The 25,689-nt window shown below is 38.3% G+C and overlaps 1 protein-coding gene across 12 annotated transcripts in view; it reads left to right on the top strand.

Annotated features, from left to right (window-relative positions):
* Positions 1-24,760, top strand: part of Cd36 (CD36 molecule) — a 107,270-nt gene extending 82,510 nt beyond the window's left edge. For 7 of the 12 annotated variants that reach the window (XM_006535620.3, XM_006535623.3, XM_006535624.3 and 4 more), the window contains 7 exons: positions 8,152-8,221; positions 9,267-9,454; positions 10,753-10,871; positions 18,125-18,198; positions 18,710-18,764; positions 20,564-20,728; positions 23,101-24,083. In XM_006535620.3, the coding sequence (XP_006535683.1) occupies positions 8,152-8,221; positions 9,267-9,454; positions 10,753-10,871; positions 18,125-18,198; positions 18,710-18,764; positions 20,564-20,728 (671 nt within the window). In that variant the 3' untranslated portion in view covers positions 23,101-24,083. Of the gene's footprint in view, positions 1-8,151; positions 8,222-9,266; positions 9,455-10,752; positions 10,872-18,124; positions 18,199-18,709; positions 18,765-20,563; positions 20,729-23,100 lie in introns of all 12 variants that reach the window. The other 5 variants (NM_001159558.1, NM_001159556.1, NM_001159557.1 and 2 more) reach the window with 1 other exon arrangement.
* The last annotated feature ends 929 nt before the right edge of the window (positions 24,761-25,689 follow it).

Here is a 25,689-nt window from a genome sequence, read left to right as displayed (position 1 = left end):
TCCTTAACTTTAAAGCCAGAACCAGGAGATAGCTGAAGCTGCCAAGTTCTGCTGATTGCTGGGGTTAGAATTTTGCCCTCTCTTTTAGTTACATTTTCATCAGATTCTGTAATTGATGGGTTCCTTCACTGTGTGAGATTTTCTTTAATTTCTTTTAACAACTTGGAAGCTTAGCTGGGTGGGAACGCCCTGTGATTGATCACCACTCCCTTATTCCATTTAGCATCAGTCTTTTCTTTAAAAGCTAGGACTTAGCTCCTGGTGCTCCTTTTCTCCTCAAAATGAACATATGTATATTTCCTTGCTCTGTGTGCCTCTTTACATGATAGCTCTACATAAGCAACGCCACTACTAACCACATGACAAAGTCAGTATGAGATGCTCTGGAAATCTCCTTTGCCATTGCTATTAATCCAACAATTTCGCCTTAGACAGATTTTATTTTATTTTATTTTATTTTTTTTTTCCATTTTTTATTAGGTATTTAGCTCATTTACATTTCCAATGCTATACCAAAAGTCCCCCTTACCCACCCACCCCCACTCCCCTACCCACCCACTCCCCCCCTTTGGCCCTGGCGTTCCCCTGTACCGGGGCACACAAAGTCTGCGTGTCCAATGGGCCTCTCTTTCCAGTGATGGCCAACTAGGCCATCTTTTGATACATATGCAGCTAGAGTCAAGAGCTCAGGGGTACTGGTTAGTTCATAATGTTGTTCCACCTATAGGGTTGAAGATCCCTTTAGCTCCTTGGGTACTTTCTCTAGCTCCTCCATTGGGAGCCCTGTGATCCATCCATTAGCTGACTGTGAGCATCCACTTCTGTGTTTGCTAGGCCCCGGCAGACAGCTACATCTGGGTCCTTTCAGTAAAATCTTGCTAGTGTATGCAATGGTGTCAGCATTTGGAAGCTGATTATGGGGTGGATCCCTGGATATGGCAGTCTCTACATGGTCCATCCTTTCATCTCAGCTCCATACTTTGTTTCTGTAACTCCTTCCATGGGTGTTTTGTTCCCACTTCTAAGGAGGGGCATAGTGTCCACACTTCAGTCTTCATTTTTCTTGAGTTTCATGTGTTTAGGAAATTGTATCTTATATCGTGGGTATCCTAGGTTTTGGGCTAGTATCCACTTATCAGTGAGTACATATTGTGTGAGTTCCTTTGTGATTGTGTTACCTCACTCAGGATGATGCTCTCCAGGTCCATCCATTTGGCTAGGAATTTCATAAATTCATTCTTTTTAATAGCTGAGTAGTACTCCATTGTGTAGATGTACCACATTTTCTGTATCCATTCCTCTGTTGAGGGGCATCTGGGTTCTTTCCAGTTTCTGGCTATTATAAATAAGGCTGCTATGAACATAGTGGAGCATGTGTCCTTCTTACCAGTTGGGGCTTCTTCTGGATATATGCCCAGGAGAGGTATTGCTGGATCCTCCGGTAGTACTATGTCCAATTTTCTGAGGAACCGCCAGACTGATTTCCAGAGTGGTTGTACAAGCCTGCAATCCCACCAACAATGGAGGAGTGTTCCTCTTTCTCCACATCCTCGCCAGCATCTGCTGTCACCTGAATTTTTGATCTTAGCCATTCTGACTGGTGTGAGGTGGAATCTCAGGGTTGTTTTGATTTGCATTTCCCTGATGATTAAGGATGTTGAACATTTTTTCAGGTGTTTCTCTGCCATTCGGTATTCCTCAGGTGAGAATTCTTTGTTCAGTTCTGAGCCCCATTTTTTAAGGGGGTTATTTGATTTTCTGAGGTCCACCTTCTTGAGTTCTTTATATATGTTGGATATTAGTCCCCTATCTGATTTAGGATAGGTAAAGATCCTTTCCCAGTCTGTTGGTGGTCTTTTTGTCTTATAGACAGTGTCTTTTGCCTTGCAGAAACTTTGGAGTTTCATTAGGTCCCATTTGTCAATTCTCGATCTTACAGCACAAGCCGTTGCTGTTCTGTTCAGGAATTTTTCCCCTGTGCCCATATCTTCAAGGCTTTTCCCCACTTTCTCCTCTATAAGTTTCAGTGTCTCTGGTTTTATGTGAAGTTCCTTGATCCACTTAGATTTGACCTTAGTACAAGGAGATAAGTATGGATCGATTCGCATTCATCTACATGATAACAACCAGTTGTGCCAGCACCAATTGTTGAAAATGCTGTCTTTCTTCCACTGGATGGTTTTGGCTCCCTTGTCGAAGATCAAGTGACCATAGGTGTGTGGGTTCATTTCTGGGTCTTCAATTCTATTCCATTGGTCCACTTGTCTGTCTCTATACCAGTACCATGCAGTTTTTATCACAATTGCTCTGTAGTAAAGCTTTAGGTCAGGCATGGTGATTCCACCAGAGGTTCTTTTATCCTTGAGAAGAGTTTTTGCTATCCTCGGTTTTTTGTTATTCCAGATGAATTTGCAAATTGCTCCTTCTAATTCGTTGAAGAATTGAGTTGGAATTTTAATGGGGATTGCATTGAATCTGTAGATTGCTTTTGGCAAGATAGCCATTTTTACAATGTTGGTCCTGCCAATCCATGAGCATGGGAGATCTTTCCATCTTCTGAGATCTTCTTTAATTTCTTTCTTCAGGGACTTGAAGTTTTTATCATACAGATCTTTCACTTCCTTCGTTAGAGTCACGCCGAGATATTTTATATTATTTGTGGCTATTGAGAAGGGTGTTGTTTCCCTAATTTCTTTCTCAGCCTGTTTATTCTTTGTGTAGAGAAAGGCCATTGACTTGTTTGAGTTAATTTTATATCCAGCTACTTCACCGAAGCTGTTTATCAGGTTTAGGAGTTCTCTGTTGGAATTTTTAGGGTCACTTATATATACTATCATATCATCTGCAAAAAGTGATATTTTGACTTCCTCTTTTCCAATTTGTATCCCCTTGATCTCCTTTTGTTGTCGAATTGCTCTGGCTAATACTTCAAGTACTATGTTGAAAAGGTAGGGAGAAAGTGGGCAGCCTTGTCTAGTCCCTGATTTTAGTGGGATTGCTTCCAGCTTCTCTCCATTTACTTTGATGTTGGCTACTGGTTTGCTGTAGATTGCTTTTATCATGTTTAGGTATTGGCCTTGAATTCCTGATCTTTCCAGAACTTTTATCATGAATGGGTGTTGGATCTTGTCAAATGCTTTTTCTGCATCTAACGAGATGATCATGTGGTTTTTGTCTTTGAGTTTGTTTATATAATGGATTACATTGATGGATTTTCGTATATTAAACCATCCCTGCATCCCTGGAATAAAACCTACTTGGTCAGGATGGATGATTGCTTTAATGTGTTCTTGGATTCGGTTAGCGAGAATTTTATTAAGAATTTTTGCATCGATGTTCATAAGAGAAATTGGTCTGAAGTTCTCTATCTTTGTTGGATCTTTCTGTGGTTTAGGTATCAGAGTAATAGTGGCTTCATAAAATGAGTTGGGTAGAATACCTTCTACTTCTATCTTGTGAAAAAGTTTGTGCAGAACTGGAGTTAGATCTTCTTTGAAGGTCTGATAGAACTCTGCACTAAACCTGTCTGGTCCTGGGCTTTTTTTGGCTGGGAGACTATTAATAACTGCTTCTATTTCTTTAGGGGATATGGGACTGTTTAGAAGGTCAACTTGATCCTGATTCAACTTTGGTACCTGGTATCTGTCCAGAAATTTGTCCATTTCGTCCAGGTTTTCCAGTTTTGTTGAGTATAGCCTTTTGTAGAAGGATCTGATGGTGTTTTGGATTTCTTCAGGATCTGTTGTTATGTCTCCCTTTTCATTTCTGATTTTGTTAATTAGGATTTTGTCCCTGTGCCCTTTAGTGAGTCTAGCTAAGGGTTTATCTATCTTGTTGATTTTCTCAAAGAACCAACTCCTCGTTTGGTTAATTCTTTGAATAGTTCTTCTTGTTTCCACTTGGTTGATTTCACCCCTGAGTTTGATTATTTCCTGCCGTCTACTCCTCTTGGGTGAATTTGCTTCCTTTTTTTCTAGAGCTTTTAGATGTGTTGTCAAGCTGCTAGTATGTGCTCTCTCCCGTTTTTTCTTGAAGGCACTCATAGCTATGAGTTTCCCTCTTAGAAATGCTTTCATTGTGTCCCAAAGGTTTGGATACGTTGTGGCTTCATTTTCATTAAACTCTAAAAAGTCTTTAATTTCTTTCTTTATTCCTTCCTTGACCAAGGTATCATTGAGAAGAGTGTTGTTCAGTTTCCATGTGAATGTTGGCTTTCTGTTATTTATTTTGTTATTGAAGATCAGCCTTAGTGCATGGTGATCTGATAGGATACATGGGACAATTTCAATATTTTTGAATCTGTTGAGGCCTGATTTGTGACCTATTATGTGGTCAATTTTGGAGAAGGTACCATGAGGTGCTGAGAAGAAGGTATATCCTTTTGTTTTAGGATAAAATGTTCTGTAGATATCTGTCAGATCCATTTGTTTCATCACTTCTGTTAGTTTCAGTGTGTCCCTGTTTAGTTTCTGTTTCCATGATCTGTCCATTGGTGAAAGTGGTGTGTTGAAGTCTCCCACTATTATTGTGTGAGGCGCAATGTGTGCTTTGAGCTTTACTAAAGTTTCTTTAGTGAATGTGGCTGCTCTTGTATTTGGAGCATAGATATTCAGAATTGAGAGTTCCTCTTGGAGGATTTTACCTTTGATGAGAATGAAGTGTCCCTCCTTGTCTTTTTTGATGACTTTGGGTTGGAAGTCAATCTTATCAGATATTAGGATGGCTACTCCTGCTTGTTTCTTCATACCATTTGCTTGGAAAATTGTTTTCCAGCCTTTCATTCTGAGGTAGTGTCTATCTTTTTCTCTGAGATGAGTTTCCTGTAAGCAGCAAAATGTTGGGTCTTGTTTGTGTAGCCAGTTTGTTAGTCTATGTCTTTTTATTGGCGAGTTGAGACCATTGATGTTAAGAGATATTAAGGAAAAGTAATTGTTGCTTCCTGTTATTTTAGTTGTTAAAGGTGGCATTCTGTTCTTGTGGCTGTCTTCTTTTAGGTTTGTTGAGGGATTACCTTCTTGTTTTTTCTAGGGCGTTGTTCCCGTTCTTGTATTGGTTTTTTTCTGTTATTATCCTTTGAAGGGCTGGATTCGTGGAGAGATAATGCGTGAATTTGGTTTTGTCGTGGAATACTTTGGTTTCTCCCTCTATGATAATTGAGAGTTTGGCTGGGTATAGTAGCCTGGGCTGCAGTTTGTGTTCTCTTAGTGTCTGTATAACATCTGTCCAGGCTCTTCTGGCTTTCATAGTCTCTGGTGAAAAATCTGGTGTAATTCTGATAGGCTTGCCTTTATATGTTACTTGACCTTTTTCCCTTACTGCTTTTAGTATTCTATCTTTATTTAGTGCATTTGATGTTCTGATTATTATGTGTCGGGAGGAATTTCTTTTCTGGTCCAGTCTATTTGGAGTTCTGTAGGCTTCTTGTATGTTCATATGCATCTCATTCTTTAGATTTGGGAAGTTTTCTTCAATAATTTTGTTGAAGATGTTTGCTGGACCTTTGAGTTGAAAATCTTCATTCTCATCCACTCCTATTATCCGTACGTTTGGTCTTCTTATTGTGTCCTGGATTTCCTGGATATTTTGAGTTAGGATCTTTTTGCATTTTCCATTTTCTTTGATTGTTGTGCCGATGTTCTCTATGGAATCTTCTGCACCTGAGATTCTCTCTTCCATCTCTTGTATTCTGTTGCTGATGCTCAAATCTATGGTTCCAGATTTCTTTCCTAGGGTTTCTATCTCTAGTGTTGCCTCGCTTTGAGTTTTCTTTATTGTGTCTACTTCCCTTTTTAGGTCTAGTATGGTTTTGTTCATTTCCATCACCTGTTTGTATGTTTTTTCCTCTTTTTCTGTAAGGACTTCTACCTGTTTGATTGTGTTTTCCTGTTTTTCTTTAAGGACTTGTAACTCTTTAGCAGTGTTCTCCTGTATTTCTTTAAGTGATTTATTAAAGTCCTTCTTGATGTCCTCTACCATCATCATGAGATATGCTTTTAAATCTAGGTCTAGGTTCTCAGGTGTGTTGGGGTTCCCTGGACTGGGCGAAGTGGGTGTGCTGGGTTCTGGTGATGGTGAGTGGTCTTGGTTCCTGTTAGTAAGATTCCTCCGTTTACCTTTCGCCATCTGGTAATCTCTGGAGTTAGTAGTTATAGTTGACTCTGTTTAGAGATTGTTCTTCTGGTGATTCTGTTACCGTCTATCAGCAGACCTGGGAGACAGATTCTCTCCTCTGAGTTTCAGTGCTCAGAGCACTCTCTGCTGGCAAGCTCTCTTACAGGGAAGGTGCGCAGATATCTTGTATTTGGACCTCCTCCTGGCCGAAGAAGAAGGCCCAAAACAGGACCTTTCTCAGACACTGTGTTGCTTTGGCAGTTCCCAGGTGGTACAGACTCTCACCTAAGCAGACTAAATTCCTAAGTTCCTTGGAGTCCCGGGACCAAGATGGCGACCGCTGCTGCTGTGGCTTAGGCCGCCTCCCCAGCTGGGTGGGCACCTGTCCTCTGGTCCGGAAGGTGGCCGGCTGTCCCCGGCCCACACAGGGTGCTGCCTCAGCGCCTCTGTGCTTCTGCCTGTTCCAGAAGCTGTCAGGTTCTCTGGCGCACCCTCTCACCTGTTCAGACTAATTTCCTAAGTTCGGTGGGTCTCGGACCAAGATGGCGACCGCTGCTGCTGTGGCTTAGGCCGCCTCCCCAGCCGGGCGGGCACCTGTCCTCCGGTTCGGACGGTGGCTGGCTGTCCCCGGCCCACAAAGGGTGCTGCCTCAGCGCCTCTGTGCTTCCGCCTGTTCCAGAAGCTGTCAGGTTCTCTGGCGCACCCTCTCACCTGTTCAGACTAATTTCCTAAGTTCGGCGGGTCCCGGACCAAGATGGCGACCGCTGCTGCTGTGGCTTAGGCCGCCTCCCCAGCCGGGCGGGCACCTGTCCTCCGGTCCAGACGGTGGCTGGCTGTCCCCGGCCCACAAAGGGTGCTGCCTCAGTGCCTCTGTGCTTCCGCCTGTTCCAGAAGCTGTCAGGTTCTCTGGCGCACCCTCTCACCTGTTCAGACTAATTTCCTAAGTTCGGCGGGTCCCGGACCAAGATGGCGACCGCTGCTGCTGTGGCTTAGGCCGCCTCCCCAGCTGGGTGGGCACCTGTCCTCTGGTCCGGAAGGTGGCCGGCTGTCCCCGGCCCACACAGGGTGCTGCCTCAGCGCCTCTGTGCTTCTGCCTGTTCCAGAAGCTGTCAGGTTCTCTGGCGCACCCTCTCACCTGTTCAGACTAATTTCCTAAGTTCGGTGGGTCTCGGACCAAGATGGCGACCGCTGCTGCTGTGGCTTAGGCCGCCTCCCCAGCCGGGCGGGCACCTGTCCTCCGGTCCGGATAGATTTTATTTTTTGATCTTTGACAAAATATCATGAAAATGGTCTCTAGGCCACTTACTAGTATTCTTTTCCTCTCAAATATCTTGAGTCAAGCCCCTACAGCTCAAGTCTTCCTTAGGACCATCTTCCATGCTCCTGCGAGTATGGACCATTAACACCCACTTGAAGCACTCTAGTGCTTTTCTAATCCAAAGTCCGGAAGTCCACATTCAACCAACAAGCAGTAGGAGCGAAACCCCACTTCCTGGTACCAAGTTCTGTCTTCGTGAGCATTCTATTGCTGAAAGCCCAGCTGGGTGATCTGCTCCTTCTAACAAGGCCACACCTACTAATCCCTTCTTAGTCTTGACACTCCCTGATGACTAAGCATTTAAATTAATCTATGGGGTGATTCTTTTTCAAATCACTATACTCCCTTACAGACAAGCTCATGGGCCAATATCATCTAGGGAGCTCTTCAATGGACGCTTTTTCCTCAAGTCACTTTAGGCTGTGTCAACTGATAAAAGTAGCTAGGACATCCCTTGTGATTGAAATGATCTGTAAGACTACATATACTATACCTTAGCAATGAAAGATATTTTGATTATATGTTGAAAATGTTTCCTTGTATATACTTGAGTAAAACATACCTCTTTATAATTTCCTAAAAGTGACTATCCTATTGGGTAACTTTGAAATTTTATATGCAGTTTATGTTTATTTCTATTAACTATACTAGAGAGAGATGTACAGATTTTCCTAAAATTCACATCACATGCAAATCCTTGTCACTGGCTTGGCTTTTAACAGACGCAGCCTCCTTTCCACCTTTTGTTGAAAAGTCTCGGACATTGAGATTCTTTTCCTCTGACATTTGCAGGTAAGTTTCTGGAGTGTAAATATTAGATATTTCCCATTCCTGTTTTAAAACAAAATATTGGAAGCATAATTATTTACACTCTTTTTAAAATAGACAAATATTTCTCTTGATTTCTTAAGAACAAATGTGGCAAATTGAATTTATATTTATTGATTCTTCCTAATTAGCTTACACATTTCAACATTTATAGTACAAGCCATTTTCTTGGAGTAATATTTATCCTGTTTGCTGATAAAGTTTCAAGATATAGAAATCAAGTGTAAAGGGGATCTTTTCTTTCTGAAGATGTCTAAAGAAGATGACACATTTATTTCAGAACTATGTTAATGATTCACACAGCAAAGTTTTTGAACTGGTGGGGCTGAGTATAACCATGAGTACGGAAGTCCATACAATTACTCTTGACCTACAGTCTTATCTCTGAAAAGGAGACTATAGACAGATTTATTGATTACACACCCCAGAATCATTACCCTATGTATAAAATAACTGAGAACAGTGCTTTGTCACATAAGGGTAGCTGTGGATCAGAGAGAATATTGAATGAGCTTTGACACAAAGAATTGTGCATGGTAGACATGATAAATGACAGAGATCTGCTCCAAGCCCACCATGTACATATTCCAGCAAGTGAGTAGCTCTTTTTTTAAGCATGTTTGAAAGATGGAAAATTCTAAATTGAGCACAAGTATATAATTTGAATAAGACATATAAATATTTGTTAGAAGAATTTTAGTATAAAACCCTTCTTTGACATTTATCCCCCATGAAAGTTTACATGTAAACTTGACCTTAGAAGATATTTTAAAGAACCAAAGAATGTATATTTTATACCCAGGCTTTTAACCATGTTATTTCTTAAAGTGTAAAAACAACATTGACAATTTTTCCTATGAATTAAAAAGTAATTTAAACTTTTACCAGGTATATATGACTTTTCATAAGTTAAAGCAAAAATATAAATTAGTTTAATCAAAAAGAATCAGATATCCAGAACAGGATTGAGTTCTCTAGTATGAAGCTCTTTTTTTGAAAACCCATGTAGGTCTATCTACGCTGTGTTCGGATCTGAAATCGACCTTAAAGGAATCCCCGTGTACAGATTTGTTCTTCCAGCCAATGCCTTTGCATCACCCCTCCAGAATCCAGACAACCATTGTTTCTGCACTGAAAAAGTAATCTCCAATAACTGTACATCTTATGGTGTGCTAGACATTGGCAAATGCAAAGAAGGTATGTAGATATACTCATTATCAAAGTTCATGTGACTTTATATTTATTATGCTGGAAAGTTTTATTCCTGAAATTGTAACATGTAAAAGTTAGATAGGACTAGATAACATTGTATTATTCAAAATAAGTCATATTCCGAAAGATAAAAATCACACAAATGTTCTCTTATATGCAGAACTTAAAGCTAAATATCTCCCTCTCCCTCTCTTGGTCTCCCCCTCTCTCTCTGTGAGCATGTGTGTGTGTGTGTGTGTGTGTGTGTGTGTGTGTGAATGGTCTTGAAACTACAATAAGAACCACAATAGGAAAGGAAGGAAAGGAAGAGACCTTAAGCTGGGAAAGAGTTAGTAATGGAATTCATATGACAAGAAAGCTTAGAGAAGGGCTGCTAGTTGGGTGGTTGAGTACAGAAGAAAGAAAACATGGATGAATGAAAATAAAGTATCCAGGCACCTGATGTAATATTTACCCATAATTCTTTTCTATTGGACATTTAAAATGAAAGAAAGCAATCATAACGGAACATAATCTTTAGTGGTAGTGCATTTTGTTGTGATTTTACGTGTTTTTATTTTTCCCTACTTTCCTTCTTTCTTTATACCATATTGGTTTGGTGGTTAGGTAGAAAGAAAAAAAGCCCCAGTATATAACAAGTTTTCTAATCATCTGCCATTGTTGTAGCTCCCCTCCTTCTAGAAAACAGTGAATAAAATAAGTTGTTATTGTGTAACAGTAACAATGGAAAAGCACAGACCTCAGAGTCCTCCTTGTTGTGTTTGTATTTACTGTAGAATAAGGAGGATAAGGAATAGCAAACTATGAGATGTTCAGTGTAGTTGTATCATCACTTGAAGTTTGAACATGTTCTAATTTGGTTCAACAGTGAACATTTGAATTCTAGAAATTAGTATGAAGAAATAAAAACTGGCTGCTTAAAATGTCACAGAGTTTTATGTTATTTTGCATAATAATAACCACATGTAATGCTCTTATCAGCATTTCTTTTTGTTTGTTTGTTTGTTTTTGTTTTTGTTTTTTGAGACAGGGTTTCTCTGTATAGCCCTGGCTATCCTGGAACTCACTCTGTAGACCAGGCTGGCCTCGAACTCAGAAATCTGCCTGCCTCTGCCTCCCTAATGCTGGGATTAAAGGCATGCACCACCAAGCTTGGCTTTATCAGCATTTCAAAAACAACTATATCTTAATCTACAAAAGCTTCACACTTTAGTAAATATTTTAAATAATTTATGAGTGATAAAATAATCCATTTCCAATTGTCTTTTAAAATGTGTCTTCAGGAAAGCCTGTGTATATTTCGCTTCCACATTTCCTACATGCAAGTCCAGATGTTTCAGAACCTATTGAAGGCTTACATCCAAATGAAGATGAGCATAGGACATACTTAGATGTGGAACCCGTAAGTCACTCTCTTATTGATGAATTTAGTTAATATTCTTCTAAAATAAAAAATATATATACATTCTTGGATCATATCCTTAATATGAGTGAAACTATCAAGGAGAATAAAACTTATTTCTTCCTATTCTGATGGATAAATGGCATGAAATTCAGATTTGGTTTCAATACAAGGAACTTCATAAATTTTTTTCTTTTCTTTTTTTTTAAATTAGGTATTTTCTTCATTTACATTTCAAATGCTATCCCAAAAGTCCCCCATACCCTACCCCCCCACACACACACTCCCCTAACTACCCACTCTCACTTCTTGGCCCTGGCATTCCCCTGTACTGAGGCATTTAAAGTTTGGAAGACCAAGGGGTCTCTCTTCCAAATGATGGCTGACTAGGCCATCTTCTGCTACATATGCCTCTAGAGGCACAAGCTCCAGGGGTACTGGTTAGTTCATATTGTTGTTCCACCTGTAGAGTTGTAGACCCCTTTAGCTCCTTGGGTACTTTCTCTAGCTCCTCCATTGGGGGCCCTGTGTTCCATCCAATAGCTGACTATGAGCATCCACTTCTGTGTTTGCCAGGCACTGGCATAGGCATAGCCTCACAAGAGACAGCTATATTAGGGTACTTTCAGAAAAATCTTGCTGGTGTATGAAATGGTGTCAGCGTTTGGAGGCTGATTATGGGATGGATCCCCGGGTGTGGTAGTTTCTAGATGGTCCATCCTTTCATCTCAGCTACAAACTTTATCTCTGTAACTCTTTCCATGGGTGTTTTGTTCCCAATTCTAAGAAGGGGCAAAATGTTCACACTTTGGTCTTCATTATTCTTGGGTTTCATGTGTTTTGCAACTTGTATCTTGTATCTTGGGTATTCTAAGTTTCTGGGCTAATATCCACTTATCAATGAGTACATATCATGTGACTTCTTTTGTGATTGGGTTACCTCACTCAGGATGATACCCTCCAGGTCCATCCATTTGCCTAGGAATTTCATAAATTCATTCTTTTTAATAGCTGAGTAGTACTCCATTGTGTAAATGTATCACATTTTTTGTATCCATTTCTCTGTTGAGGGACATCTGGGTTCTTTCCAGCTTCTGGCTATTATAAATAAGGCTGCTATAAACATAGTGGAGCATGTATCCTTCTTACCAGTTGGGGCATCTTCTGGATATATGCCCAGGAGAGGTATTGCTGGATCCTCCGGTAGTACTATGTCCAATTTTCTGAGGAACCGCCAGACTGATTTCCAGAATGCAATCCCACCAACAATGGAGGAGTGTTCCTCTTTCTCCACATCCATGCCAGCATCTGCTGTCACCTGAATTTTTGATCTTAGCCATTCTGACTGGTATGAGGTGGAATCTCAGGGTTGTTTTGATTTGCATTTCCCTGATGATTAAGGATGTTGAACATTTTTTCAGGTGCTTCTCTGCCATTCGGTATTCCTCAGGTGAGAATTCTTTGTTCAGTTCTGAGCCCCATTTTTTAATGGGGTTATTTGATTTTCTGGAGTCCACCTTCTTGGGTTCTTTATATATATTGGATATTAGTCCCCTATCTGATTTAGGATTGGTAAAGATCCTTTCCCAATCTGTTGGTGGACATTTTGTCTTATTGATGGTGTCTTTTGCCTTACAGAAGCTTTGCAATGTTATGAGGTCCCATTTGTCAATTCTCGATCTTACAGCACAAGCCATTGCGGTTCTATTCAAGAATTTTCCCCCTGTGCCCATATCTTCAAGGTTTTTCCCCAATTTCTCTTCTATAAGTATCAGTGTCTCTGGTTTTATGTGGAGTTCCTTGATCCACTTAGATTTGACCTTAGTACAAGGAGATAGGAATGGATCAATTCACATTCTTCTACATGATAACCTCCAGTAGTGCAAGCACCATTCTTTGAAAATGCTGTCTTTTTTCCACTGGATGGTTTTAGCTCCCTTGTCAAAGATCAAGTGAGCATAGGTGTGTGGGTTCATTTTTGGGTCTTCAATTCTGTTCCATTGATCTACTTATCATCACTATACCAGTACCATGCAGTTTTTATCACAATTGCTCTGTAGTACAGCTTTAGGTCAGGCATGGTGATTCCACCAGAGGTTCTTTTATCCTTGAGAAGGGTTTTTGCTATCCTAGGTTTTTTATTATTACAGATGAATTTGCAAAATGCCCTTTCTAATTCATTGAAGAATTGAGTTGGAATTTTGATGGGGATTGCATTGAATCTGTAGATTGTTTTTGGCAAGATAGCCATTTTTACTATATTGATCCTGCCAGTCCATGAGCATGGGAGATCTTTCCATCTTCTGAAATCTTCTTTGATTTCTTTCTTCAGAGACTTGAAGTTCTTATCATACAGATCTTTGACTTCCTTAGTTAGAGTCACACCAAGGTATTTTATATTATTTGTGTCTATTGTGAAGGGTGTTGTTTCCCTAATTTCTTTCTCAGCCTGTTTATTCTTTGTGTAGAGAAAGGCCATTGACTTGTTTCAGTTAATTTTATATCCAGCTACTTCACTGAAGCTGTTTATCAGGTTTAGGAGTTCTCTGGTGGAATTTTTAGAGTCACTTATATATACTATCATATCATCTGCAAATAGTGATGTTTTGACTTCTTCCTTTCCAGTTTGTATCCCCTTGATCTCCTTTTGTTGTCGAATTGCTCTGGCTAGGACTTCAAGTATTATGTTGAATAGGTAGCGTGAAAGTGGGCAGCCTTGTCTAGTCCCTGATTTTAGTGGGATTACTTCCAGCTTCTCAACATTTACTTTGATGTTGGCTACTGGTTTGCTGTAGATTGCTTTTATCATGTTTAGGTATGGGTCTTGAATTCCTGATCTTTCCAAGACTTTTATCATAAATGGGTGTTGGATTTTGTAAAATGCTTTCTCTGCATCTAATGAGATGATCATGTGGTTTTTGTATTTGAGTTTGTTTATATAGTGGATTATGTTGATGGATTTCCATATATTAAACCATCTCTGCATCCCTGGAATGAAACCTACTTGGTCAGGATGGATGATTGTTTTGATGTGTTCTTGCATTCGGTTAGCAAGAATTTTATTGAGTATTTTTGCATCGATATTCATAAGGGAAATTGGTCTGAAGTTCTCTATCTTTGTTGGGTCTTTCTGTGGTTTAGGTATCAGAGTAGTTGTGGCTTCATAGAATGAATTGGGTAGAGTGCCTTTGCTTCTATTTTGTGGAATAGTTTGTGAAGAACTGGAATTAGATCTTCTTTGAAGGTGTGATAGAACTCTTCACTAAACCCATCTGGTCCTGGGCTTTTTTTTAGTTGGGAGACTATTAATGACTGCTTCTATTTCTTTAGGGAATATAGGGCTGTTTAGGTCATTAATCTGATCCTGATTTAACTTTGGTACCTGGTATCTGTCTAGAAATTTGTTCATTTCATCCAGGTTTTCCAGTTTTATTGAGTAAAGCCTTTTGTAGAAGGATCTGATGGTGTTCTGGATTTTTTCAGGATATGCTGTCATGTCTCCCTTTTCATTTCTGATTTTGTTCATTAGGATGCTGTCCCTGTGCCCTCTGGTGAGTCTGGCTAAGGGTTTATCTATCTTGTTGATTTTCTAAAGAACTAGCTCCTCATTTCGTTGATTCTTTGAATAGTTCTTCTTGTTTCCACTTGGTTGATTTTTCCTCTGAGTTTGATTATTTCCTGCCATTTACTCCTCTTGGGTGAATTTGCTTCCTTTTGTTCTAGAGATTGTCAGTGTGCTGTCAAGCTGCTAATGTGTGCTCTCACTAGTTTCTTTTTGGAGGCACTCAGAGCTATGAGTTTCCTCTTAGAAATGCTTCCATCGTGTCCCATAAGTTTGGGTATGTTGTGGCTTCATTTTCATTAAACTCTAAAAAGTCTTTAATTTCTTTCTTTATTCCTTCCTTGATGAAGGTATCATTTAGGAGAGTGTTGTTCAGTTTCCATGTGAATGTAGGCTTTCTGTTATTTATGTTGTTATTGAAGATCAACCTTAGTCCATGGTGATCTGATAGGATGCATGAGACGATTTCAATATTTTTGTATCTGTTGAGGCCTGTTTTGTGACCAATTATATGGTCAATTTTGGAGAAGGTACCATGAGGTACTGAGAAGAAGGTATATTCTTTTGTTTTAGGATAAAATGTTCTGTAGACATCCGTTAAGTCCATTTGTTTCATAACTTTTCTTAGTTTCTCTGTGTCCCTGTTTAGTTTCTGTTTCCACGATCTGTCCATTGATGAAAGTGGTGTGTTAAAGTCTCCCACTATTATTGTGTGAGGTACAATGTGTGCTTTGAGCTTTACTAATGTTTCTTTAATGAATGTGGCTGCCCTTGCATTTGGAGCATAGATATTCAGAATTGAGAGTTCCTCTTGGAAGATTTTACCTTTGATGAGTATGAAATGCCCCTCCTTGTCTTTTTTGATAACTTTGGGTTGGAATTCGATTTTATTCGATATTAGAATGGCTACTCCAGCTTGTTTCTTCAGACCATTTGCTTGGAAAATTGTTTTCCAGCCTTTCACTCTGAGGTAGTGTCTGTCTTTTTCCCTGAGATGCGTTTCCTGTAAGCAGCAAAATGTTGGGTCCTGTTTGTGTAACCAGTTTGTTAGTCTATGTCTTTTTATTGGGCAATTGAGTCCATTGACATTAAGAGATATTAGGGAAAAGTAATTGCTGCTTCCTATTATTTTTGTTGTTAGAGTTGACATTCTGTTCTTGTGGCTATCTTCTTTTAGGTGTGTTGAAGGAGTACTCTCTTGCTTTTTCTAGGGTGTAGTTTCTGTCCTTGTATTGTTTTTTTTTTTTTCCTGTTATTATCCTTTGAAGGGCTGGATTTGTGAAAAGATGTTGTATGAATTTGGTTTTGTTATGGAATACTGTGGTTTCTCCATCTATGATAATTGAAAGTTTGGCTGGGTATAGTAGCCTGGGCTGGCATTTGTGCTCTCTTAGTGTCTGTATAACTTCTGTCCAGGATCTTCTGGCTTTCATAGTCTCTGGTGAAAAGTTTGGTGTAATTCTAACAAGCCTGCCTTTATATGTTACTTGACCGTTTTCTCTTATTGCTTTTAATATTCTACCTTTATTTAGTGCATTTTTTGTTCTGATTATTATGTGTTGGAAAGAATTTCTTATCTGGTCCAGTCTATTTGGAGTTTTGTAGACTTCTTGTATGTTCATGGGCATCTCTTTCTTTAGGTTTGGGATGTTTTCTTCCATAATTTTGTTTGCTGGCCCTTTAAGTTGAAAATTTCATTCTCATCTATTCCTATTATCTGTAGGTTTGGTCTTCTCATTTTGGCCTGGATTTCCTGGATATTTTGAGTTAGGATCTTTTTGCATTTTCTTTGATTCTTGTGCCCATGTTCTCTATGGAATCTTCTGCACCTGAGATTCTCTCTTCCATCTCTTGTATTCTGTTGCTGATGCTTGCATCTATGGTTCCAGATTTCTTTCCTAGGGTTTCTATCTCCAGCGTTGTCTCACTTTGGGTTTTCTTTATTGTGTCTACTTCCCTTTTTTAGGTCTTGTATGGTTTTTTCAATTCCATCACCTTTTTTTTTGTTTGTTTGTTTTCCTGTTTTTCTTAAAGGACTTCTATCTGTTTGGTTGTGTTTTCCTGTTTTTCTTTAAGGACTTATACCTCTTTAGCAGTGTTCTCCCATATTTCTTTAAGTGAGTTATTAAAGTCCTTCTTGATGTCTTCTACCATCTTCATGAGATATGCTTTTAAATATGGGTCTGGCTTTTCGGGTGTGTTGGGGTATCCAGGACTGGCTGAGGTGGGATTGCTGGGTTCTGATGATGGTGAGTAGTCTTGGTTTCTGTTAGTAAGATTCTTATGTTTGCCTTTCGCCATCTGATAATCTCTGGAGTTAGTTGTTATAGGTGTCTCTGGTTGGAGCTTGTTCCTCCCATGATTCTGTTAGCCTCTGTCATCAGATCTGGGAGACTAGCTCTCTCCTGAGTTTCTGTGATCAGAGTACTCTCTGCAGGCAAGCTCTCCTCTTGTGGGGAAGGTGCACAGATATCTGGCTTTCGGACCTGCCTTCTGGCAGAAGATGAAGGCCTGAAACTGGGCCTGTCCCAGAAGCTGTGTCAATTCTGCCTGTCCCAGAAGTTATGTATCTTCTGTAGTCCACACTCTCACCTGTGCAAACTAGTCTCTGAGGGATCCAGGAACCAAGATGACTCCCCCAGGTGCTCTGGCAAAGCCCTCCCAGGCGGGACAGACACCTCTCCTCTGTCAGGGAAGGTGCCTGGATGTCTGGAGCCCGAAATGGGGTCTGCCCCAGAAGCTGTGTCCCTTCTGCCTTTCCCAGAAGCTGTGTAACTTCTGTAGTCCACACTCTCACCTGTGTAGACTAGTCTCTGAGGGATCCAGGAACCAAGATGGTTCCATAATTCTTTTACTAGAGTCAAGGAATTCTAATGATAAAAGTTAATATAATTACCCTATATTATTTTTATTTTTATTGTTGTTGTTGTTGTTGTTGTTACACTTAACTGGATTTGCTTTTGTGAGAAATCACTGCTATTGGGGATTAAAACAATTATGATTATATGTAAGTTTCGAAAAAATATGTAACGAGAGTAATATATAACAGTGGTTATAGTACTATTAACATTTAAATTCTCTTGATGCTCTTTTTGAACCTTTGAAAGGAGACAATGAATGTAGCTCTCAATGGTCTAAAACTTGCTAGGCGTGTATGTTCTGGAACTGGCTATCAGCATCTGAGAGCTGTGGAGACACATTTCTCCTTAAGTAACGGTAGACTCTGAATAAATAAATATTTGGACATATAGTTCAGTAACAAAATGAACCAAGTTAGCCTTTTTATATTGTTTTACTAATGTTCTTTTTTCTGAACCAAATTATGTTTATTTCACAATCTAAAGAATACCGTAATATTAGCTAAGACGAAGAAATTCTCTCTCTCTCTCTCTCTCTCTCTCTCTATATATATATATATATATATATATATATATATATATATATATATACACAAATACATATGTGTGTGTACATGTTATGTATGCAGATACAATGTGTGCATATAAATACATGTAAAACATGACTTCTTATGTACTTATGAGCAAAGTTTAAAGGACTCTAATTTCTCAGCCTTAAGAATTTTTCTGTTTTTAAATACAAAATGGCTATATTATATAACTGAAAAGCTAAATTCTGGCTATTATAAAAAATGTTTTAGAAGTTTGTAATTATTTAACTTTGTTATTTTTAGATAACTGGATTCACTCTACAATTTGCAAAACGACTGCAGGTCAACATATTGGTCAAGCCAGCTAGAAAAATAGAGTGAGTCTCCCTAACAATGTTGTCATTTTTAGTCATTAGTAGCATTTTCTTATAGGAATGTGAGTAGATTAACGAAAATGGAAAGTGTCTTATGTTTTTTTCATTTTTATGTCATGATAGAATTATTAAATTTCTAGGACGAATTTTACTTGAAGAAGAATCAGATCTAATGCTTATTAAAATGGTGTATTTTAACTACTATTAGTTGGATATTGTTGGGGGTACTTCTATGCATCCTATATCCAATTTTTAGTACTATAACTTCTAGGTCATATACTTTTGTAGACCAAAATATGTAGCTATAAACCCACAAAATATAATTAGAAATCTACATTAAATATATGAATAAAGAATATGAGAGACATATGAATTAAAATTGATTCATTGGACAGAACAAAATCAAAGAACTTAAGCAATGTACAAGAGTAATTGATATCTGATAGTTTATTTATTATAAATGTATTTTAAGTATGTATAAATATACTCACAATTATTTTTATGTGTATTATAGAGCATTAAAGAATCTGAAGAGACCTTACATTGTACCTATACTGTGGCTAAATGAGGTTAGTATTTCATTATTCATTAAAACAATTTTATATAAAAGCTTTTGGTACTTAAAATAACATAAGTACTATGTGAAGATGTATTTATATTGCCTGTATATATGCTCTTACACTTTGATACATCTATTAGAGAAAAAGCTAGATTACATAGATGCATTTGTTAAGTTTAAGATCTACTTTTCAGACAGACAAATAATTTTACATATTTACTTATACTCAAGTAAGAGTACTCAAGTACTCAAGAAAGAGACATGCAATAATGCAACACCACAGAATTCATGGCTGGTTGAATATAACAGTGATAGTAAAGAACTAATTATTCTGAGTCAGGATAGACTACATGAGACTGACAATCCTGTCGCTTAATAAACTGTCTTACTGTAAGCTACTGAACTGAATAGTCACAGAATTAGAAAATGCAATGCACAAACCTTTAAACCAAGTACAGATGTTGACCTTTGCAATTTCTCCCTGACACTGGGAAATATTTGGAAAGTTGCAAAATATTTCAAAATATCTGAAAGATCAAATGGATGCTTGTGCACTGCTGAGTACCAGAAAGCATGATTACAGTGGGAAAGGAACCATTCCTGCCCATCAGTATGTGCATCATCAGCATGTGCATCAGCAGGGGCATCAGCATGTGCATTAGCAGCATGTGCATCAGCATGTGCATCAGCAGGGGCATCAGCATGTGCATCAGCAGCATGTGCATCAGCAGGGGCATCAGCAGGGGCATCAGCAGGGGCATCAGCAGCATGTGCATCAGCAGGGGCATCAGCATGTGTATCAGCATGTGCATCAGCATTTGCATCATCAGCATGTGCATCAGCATGTGCATCAGCATGTGCATCAGTATGTGCATCAGCAGGGGCATCAGCATGTGCATCAGCATGTGCATCAGCATGTGCATCAGCATGTGCATCATCAGCATGTGCATCATCAGCATGTGCATCATCAGCATGTGCATCATCAGCATGTGCATCAGCATGTGCATCAGCAGGGGCATCAGCAGGTGCATCAGCAGGGTCAGCAGCAGGGGCATCAGCAGGGGCATCAGCAGGGGCATCAGCAAGGGCATCAGCAGGGACATCAGCAGTGGCATCAGCATGTGCATCAGCAGCATGTGCATCAGCAGGGTCATCAGCAGGGACATCAGCAGGGGCATCAGCAGGGGCATCAGCAGGGGCATCGGCAGGGTCATCAGCATGTGCATCAGCATGTGCATCAGCAGGGGCATCAGCATGTGCATCAGCATGTGCATCAGTATGTGCATCATCAGCATGTGCATCAGCAGGGGCATCAGCACGTGCATCAGCATGTGCATCAGCAGGGGCATCAGCATGTGCATCATCAGCATGTGCATCATCAGCATGTGCATCATCAGCATGTGCATCAGCATGTGCATCATCAGCATGTGCATCAGCATGTGCATCAGTATGTGCATCATCATGTGCATCAGTATGTGCATCATCAGCATGTGCATCAGCAGGGATATCACCAGGGGCATCAGCATGTGCATCAGCAGGGGCATCAGCAGGGACATCAGCAGGGGCATCAGCAGGTGCATCAGCATGTGCATCAGCAGGGGCATCAGCAGGGGCATCAGCATGTGAAGCCTATCATCAGCACATCTGAGCAGCATGTCCAGCATACCCACTTTGGACATAAAGTGAATTTTACTGTCTTGCTGACACAGGTAGCTGACACCTATGCATAGATTTAAAGAAGAAAATCATATAAAATTATTTTGTTTGATTAATTTACTCAAATAACATTAATCGTTTCTTTGATTGCAGACTGGGACCATTGGTGATGAAAAAGCAGAAATGTTCAAAACACAAGTGACTGGGAAAATCAAGCTCCTTGGCATGGTAGAGATGGCCTTACTTGGGATTGGAGTGGTGATGTTTGTTGCTTTTATGATTTCATATTGTGCTTGCAAATCCAAGAATGGAAAATAAGTAAGTGTTCTTAAGCAAAGTATGTATTATTTAACTATTTTCATCTTATCAAAATGTGATTAAAAATGAAGGCACAAATATTTCTGGACATGTTTAACCAGCTATGATTTCTTAATATATATCCCAATTTTTGATGTAATTGTTGTAAATTAAGAAACAAATGATTAAAATCATGACCATAGGAAAATTAGCACAATGCTAACTTCTGTCCAAATTTAGAGTTTCTAATTTCTTTTATTTTAAAATTTATTAAAATTATACTTTATTAAAAATTATAATTATAAAATTTTAGCAGATTGAACTTCATAAGAACAAGATGAAGATGTAGAAATATATAAATTTTGATAAAACACAGGTGTAAAGGAGTTTATCATCATAAACTGTGGGAGGATGCTTGTAGATGCCAGCCATGCCTTTTTCCAATTAGGGCTTAATACTATAGCATCCTGATGATGAATTAAAAATCACTGTCTAAGAGTTAGAATATAAAATTACAAGATAATAATATAATTAATTAATTAATTAATTAACTGAGTCACTCAGTTTAGAGAAAAAGTACATCATTTTGGATAATACTTAAGAGTTTTGGCAAAATTGTACACGGGTTTTTATATATTAGTGACCACTGTGTCTAGACTTTAATACCCATATTTTTCTACATGAACAAAAATGGAAGCTTAAGCTACTTTCTCTGGCCTAAATGGAAGTAAACTTTGAAATAGAAGTCTCCAATCCCTGTCAGAAAAATGAAGTATGAGTAGAAAATGCTTGGTTTGAAAAATCACTTCAAAATAAATAAACTTATTCTACTTAAGCCCAAAATTGACCATAATATGTACCTTTCAGAAAGTTTTATTTTAATTCCAATAACTGATATTGAACAAATAGTGACAATGCTAAACATTTTACATGAATTATCACATTATCCCTATGTATGTTTCCAATAACCTGGAGTAAATACTATGGTATATGTTCTAGAGGCTTTCTAGAAATTTATAACAGATATCAAACTATCCATATTGAAGTCTAAGATAACCATGTTAATGTTTTCTAAAGTAGTGTGGAATATAGTTATCATATTTATTTTATGGGAACTGAGCATCTTAATGGTGTAGAAAATGCAACTCAATGTTTTGTTCTGGATCATTTGTGTCACCCTATTTAAATTTGTTTGCACTACATCTGTTTAAAAGGCTAGCAAGACATATATACATTATAATGCTTAAAATAAGAGGTGGAGCCATGACAGGTGGCTAAGAGCACCATTGCTCTTCTAAAGGACCCTTTCCCACCAGGTGGCTGCTTACTCCAGTACCACTAGCTGATGTCTTCTGGCGTCTACAGTCTTTGCACACACACAAGGGTACACAGACGTGCAGGCAAAATACCCACACATATAAAATTAAAACTTTTAAATCTATTTTGTGAAAGACATTTACTTTTAATAAAATCATGAGAAAAATGTCTCCTCCAAAGTTAAAATACTTTAATATTTCTCATTAGCCCAGCAAGTTATAACGGAACAAATGTGAACATATGTTGATATCATAGATTAAACAGAATGCTAAAAATGTATCAAATCCTGCTCAAATAAAAAAGCATGCCTATACAAATTATTATTTTATCTAGTTAAATGAATAACTTTATCATTGTTTAATGATCCTTGATTATAAGATTACTTAGGCTCATAGACTACTAATTAATAACAGAATTAAAAGCTCTTAGTGTCTACATCATTAAGTGCCTGTTTTATTCAAACTTTCCACTATTTTAAAGAAAAATAACACCTTTTAAAGGTGATGTTTCCGCAAAACAGATTTTTCCTTGGCAATAAGTTGACTTTACTAGGCTCAGAATTATTAGAGGCAGGTTTGCTGAAATAACCATCTTATAATATTCTAAAAATGTAAGTCTATGGGAAAATGTGTGCATAATTTTAAAAGAGGATAAATGTAAAGAATGGGATAAGGTAGCATGTTAGGGAGAAAGTGGCTTGCTGCTTACAGATTGTGAGGATACACTGAGCTCAGTTTTCATGTTGGGCATGTGCACTTCTTTATGGAAAACAGTCTTGAGTGAATGGTGATGCTTGGCAGCAAATTTAATTAACTACCCTCCATGTTCTTATTATTATCAGATCTTGGAGGTCAGGATGCAGCTCTCTATGTGTCATTCTTGAATAGGAACATGGGTCTCCTTTGTAATGAAGCTCTTACATGACTTCTTTCTTTAGCTTGAACTGCAGAACTGAAAGTATCATTATCTTGACATGATATAATAAATAAGACATGATATATGTGATATGATATGACTATTTTGCCTTTTTATTATCTCACTGCTTTCTGATTGATAATGTTTCTTCTATTTTATAGGTAGTGGATGAGCCTACATATACACTGGCTACATCTTTGGTAAAGCCGATCTACAAAATGAAAACTTAATATATGCTTCGTTTTTACAAAACACACCTATCTTTAGGAGAAGAAATGGTGGTGTGTGCTCTCTCTCTCTTTCTCTTTCTCTCTTATTGCAGATATATATTTATTTGTAAATATATATATATGCAATAAGTCACAGCATATTTCAAAAGATTAATATGTCACTATAGGCAATATTTTTTAATAAAATCTTGCACTTTTATTAAAAGTCCATCATTTGCAACTGAGTGGACTTCAATTTCTGTAGACCCAATTATCCTGTTTGGTTCTGATTTACTGATTTGTTCCATGTTGGCAAATTTCAAGAATGTACATTCTGAGAAATTTTTGTTTTCCCTCACTGGAGGAAACTGCTATCATGACTGGGGTGGCCCCTTTGTTTATAGCAAATTTGGCTTGCAACTGTCAGCACATGGCATAAGTATAACATCTTGAAAGACTTAAGAATGAAAAATGAACAATTCACATGTGAGCCACTGCTTATATATTAAGTCTCTCCCTCTCTGGAGTTCTTGGCTACAGCAAGGCCAGATATCACATTGGTTTTGGTTTTGTTGTTTTTGTTTTGTTTTTGTTTTTTACTCTCTGACACAGAGCTTATGAAATGGACTTTTTTTTTTTTTTTTAGCATACCTTAGCTCTTTGTATTTTAAGTATGTCGTCATGTTCCATGCTGCATAGCTCTTTAAAAAACCTGAGTAGGTTTTTCTCTTTCTGCTCAGCTGCAACTAATAACAACCTTGGAGAGCTGTTATAGTGTTAAAAGATGTAAATGATAATAAAAGAATTATTAAATGGAATCCTACAAAAGCAACAATGGGCTTTAATATATATTTGTGGTAATATCTCCTGCTTTCATAATCACCCAAAAAAAGGACTGGTTTCTAACATTAAAAGAAGTCGTTCCTTAAATTCAACCTTTTTGTCTAGTTACTATTGAATCACAGTATGTTATTTATTGTATTTTATTTTGTTTTTTGTAGAAGTGTTCTATCTGAGATTCTGTGTCCTTCTGAATCATTTAACCTTTCTGCTATGTCTTAATGCAATTGAACACAGATATTTTGTTATAATTTTATAGCAGCAGTGTGAGACTGAAGGCAAATATTTTCCAGGGTAAGACACAGTGATAGGTTGTTCTACTTCCTTTAGCAGCATAATCAATTTCACTTAGTATTAGTCCCAATAAATTCTGGTATAAGACACAAAATAAAAACAAACATTTTCTGTTCTATACGTAGAAAAATAAAAGGAAAGGTGAGACAACTAACTCTCTTGTCTAGATATAAAAATAATCAAAACTGCATGGCAGCTTTGGGCAGGAGTGCTGGATTAGTGGTTAGGAGTCATCAATGTTCCTACAGAAGACCTGGGCTTGGTACCCAGCTTCTATACGTCTGCTCACAGCCTCATATGATTCCTGTCAGTTGATACTATGCCCGCCTCTCCTGTGCACCCTTCTGCACTGCATGTGGTGATCATTTATACACTCAGGTATGCATGCACACATGGAATTTAAAGAGGCTGGAAGAGTGTATGAGAAGGTTGTAGAGGAGAAAGGAGTGTGGGAAACGATGTCATTAAAATCAGATTTAAAAGAAACTTTCTTTTTTCTCTTTTTTTTTTCTTTTTGTTTCTGTTTTTGCTTTTGTTTTTGTTTTTTTGAGACAGGATTTTCTTTGTAGCTCTAGTTGTCCTGGAACTTGCTCCTTGCTCTGTGGACCAGGCTGGCCTGGATTTGCCCGTCTCTGCCTCCTGAGTGTAGGTATTAGAGGCTTGTGCCACTCCCACAGAAACAATTTAAATAAATAAATGGTAAAATTTAAAGAACTATTAAAAATAATCACATAGCATCTAGGTGTTAGGTTTTAGTTTTATTTTTAAAATCCTATTAAAACCTCAAGTTACACTAACACCTCTTAGGAGGAATCTTTCAGATATCTGAAGGTACTCAAAGCATAGTGACCTTTTAAATAAATGGGGAGATCATTGCTCTAAGATACTGATAGAAGTAGCTTCACCAGAGTTGAGAAACAAGGGGTGAGATCACACCACATGGCTGCAGTATAGTATTAAGAAAAGATACATTGAAAAGAATAGTAAGAACAATTCATATTACTCACATCACTTTCTCTGCAAATTCACTGAGAAAAGTATGGACAGAAATTTTTTTTACCTAGAAGGACACATTAGACTTTGCTATAGACTTTAGCACCAGGTGTGCGTCAGTATTGGGAGACAGTCTTCCATGTCTCATAGGGAACCAGATAAATTCTCCACTACTAATCAGTCAAGCATCCAAAGTTCCATGAAGGTGAACTCTATTTATAGCATGCATCAATACTAGGAAATTACAATGGCATTAGACTTCAGGGGAAAGCAATAGATAGGTAGATTTCTATTGCTATGAGCTTCAGACATATCTCATAGTGCACTTGCCAGTGGTCACATGGTTTCTTTGTGTAGTGTTATAGATTTGAAGCATCTTATAACACTGAAACAGATAGAGTGGTCCCAATACAG

This window comes from Mus musculus, chromosome 5, assembly GCF_000001635.26.
Source record: "Mus musculus strain C57BL/6J chromosome 5, GRCm38.p6 C57BL/6J".
NCBI lineage: Eukaryota > Metazoa > Chordata > Mammalia > Rodentia > Muridae > Mus > Mus musculus.
Note: the sequence above shows the minus strand (reverse complement) of the source record. Positions and strands in the feature narration are given on the sequence as shown.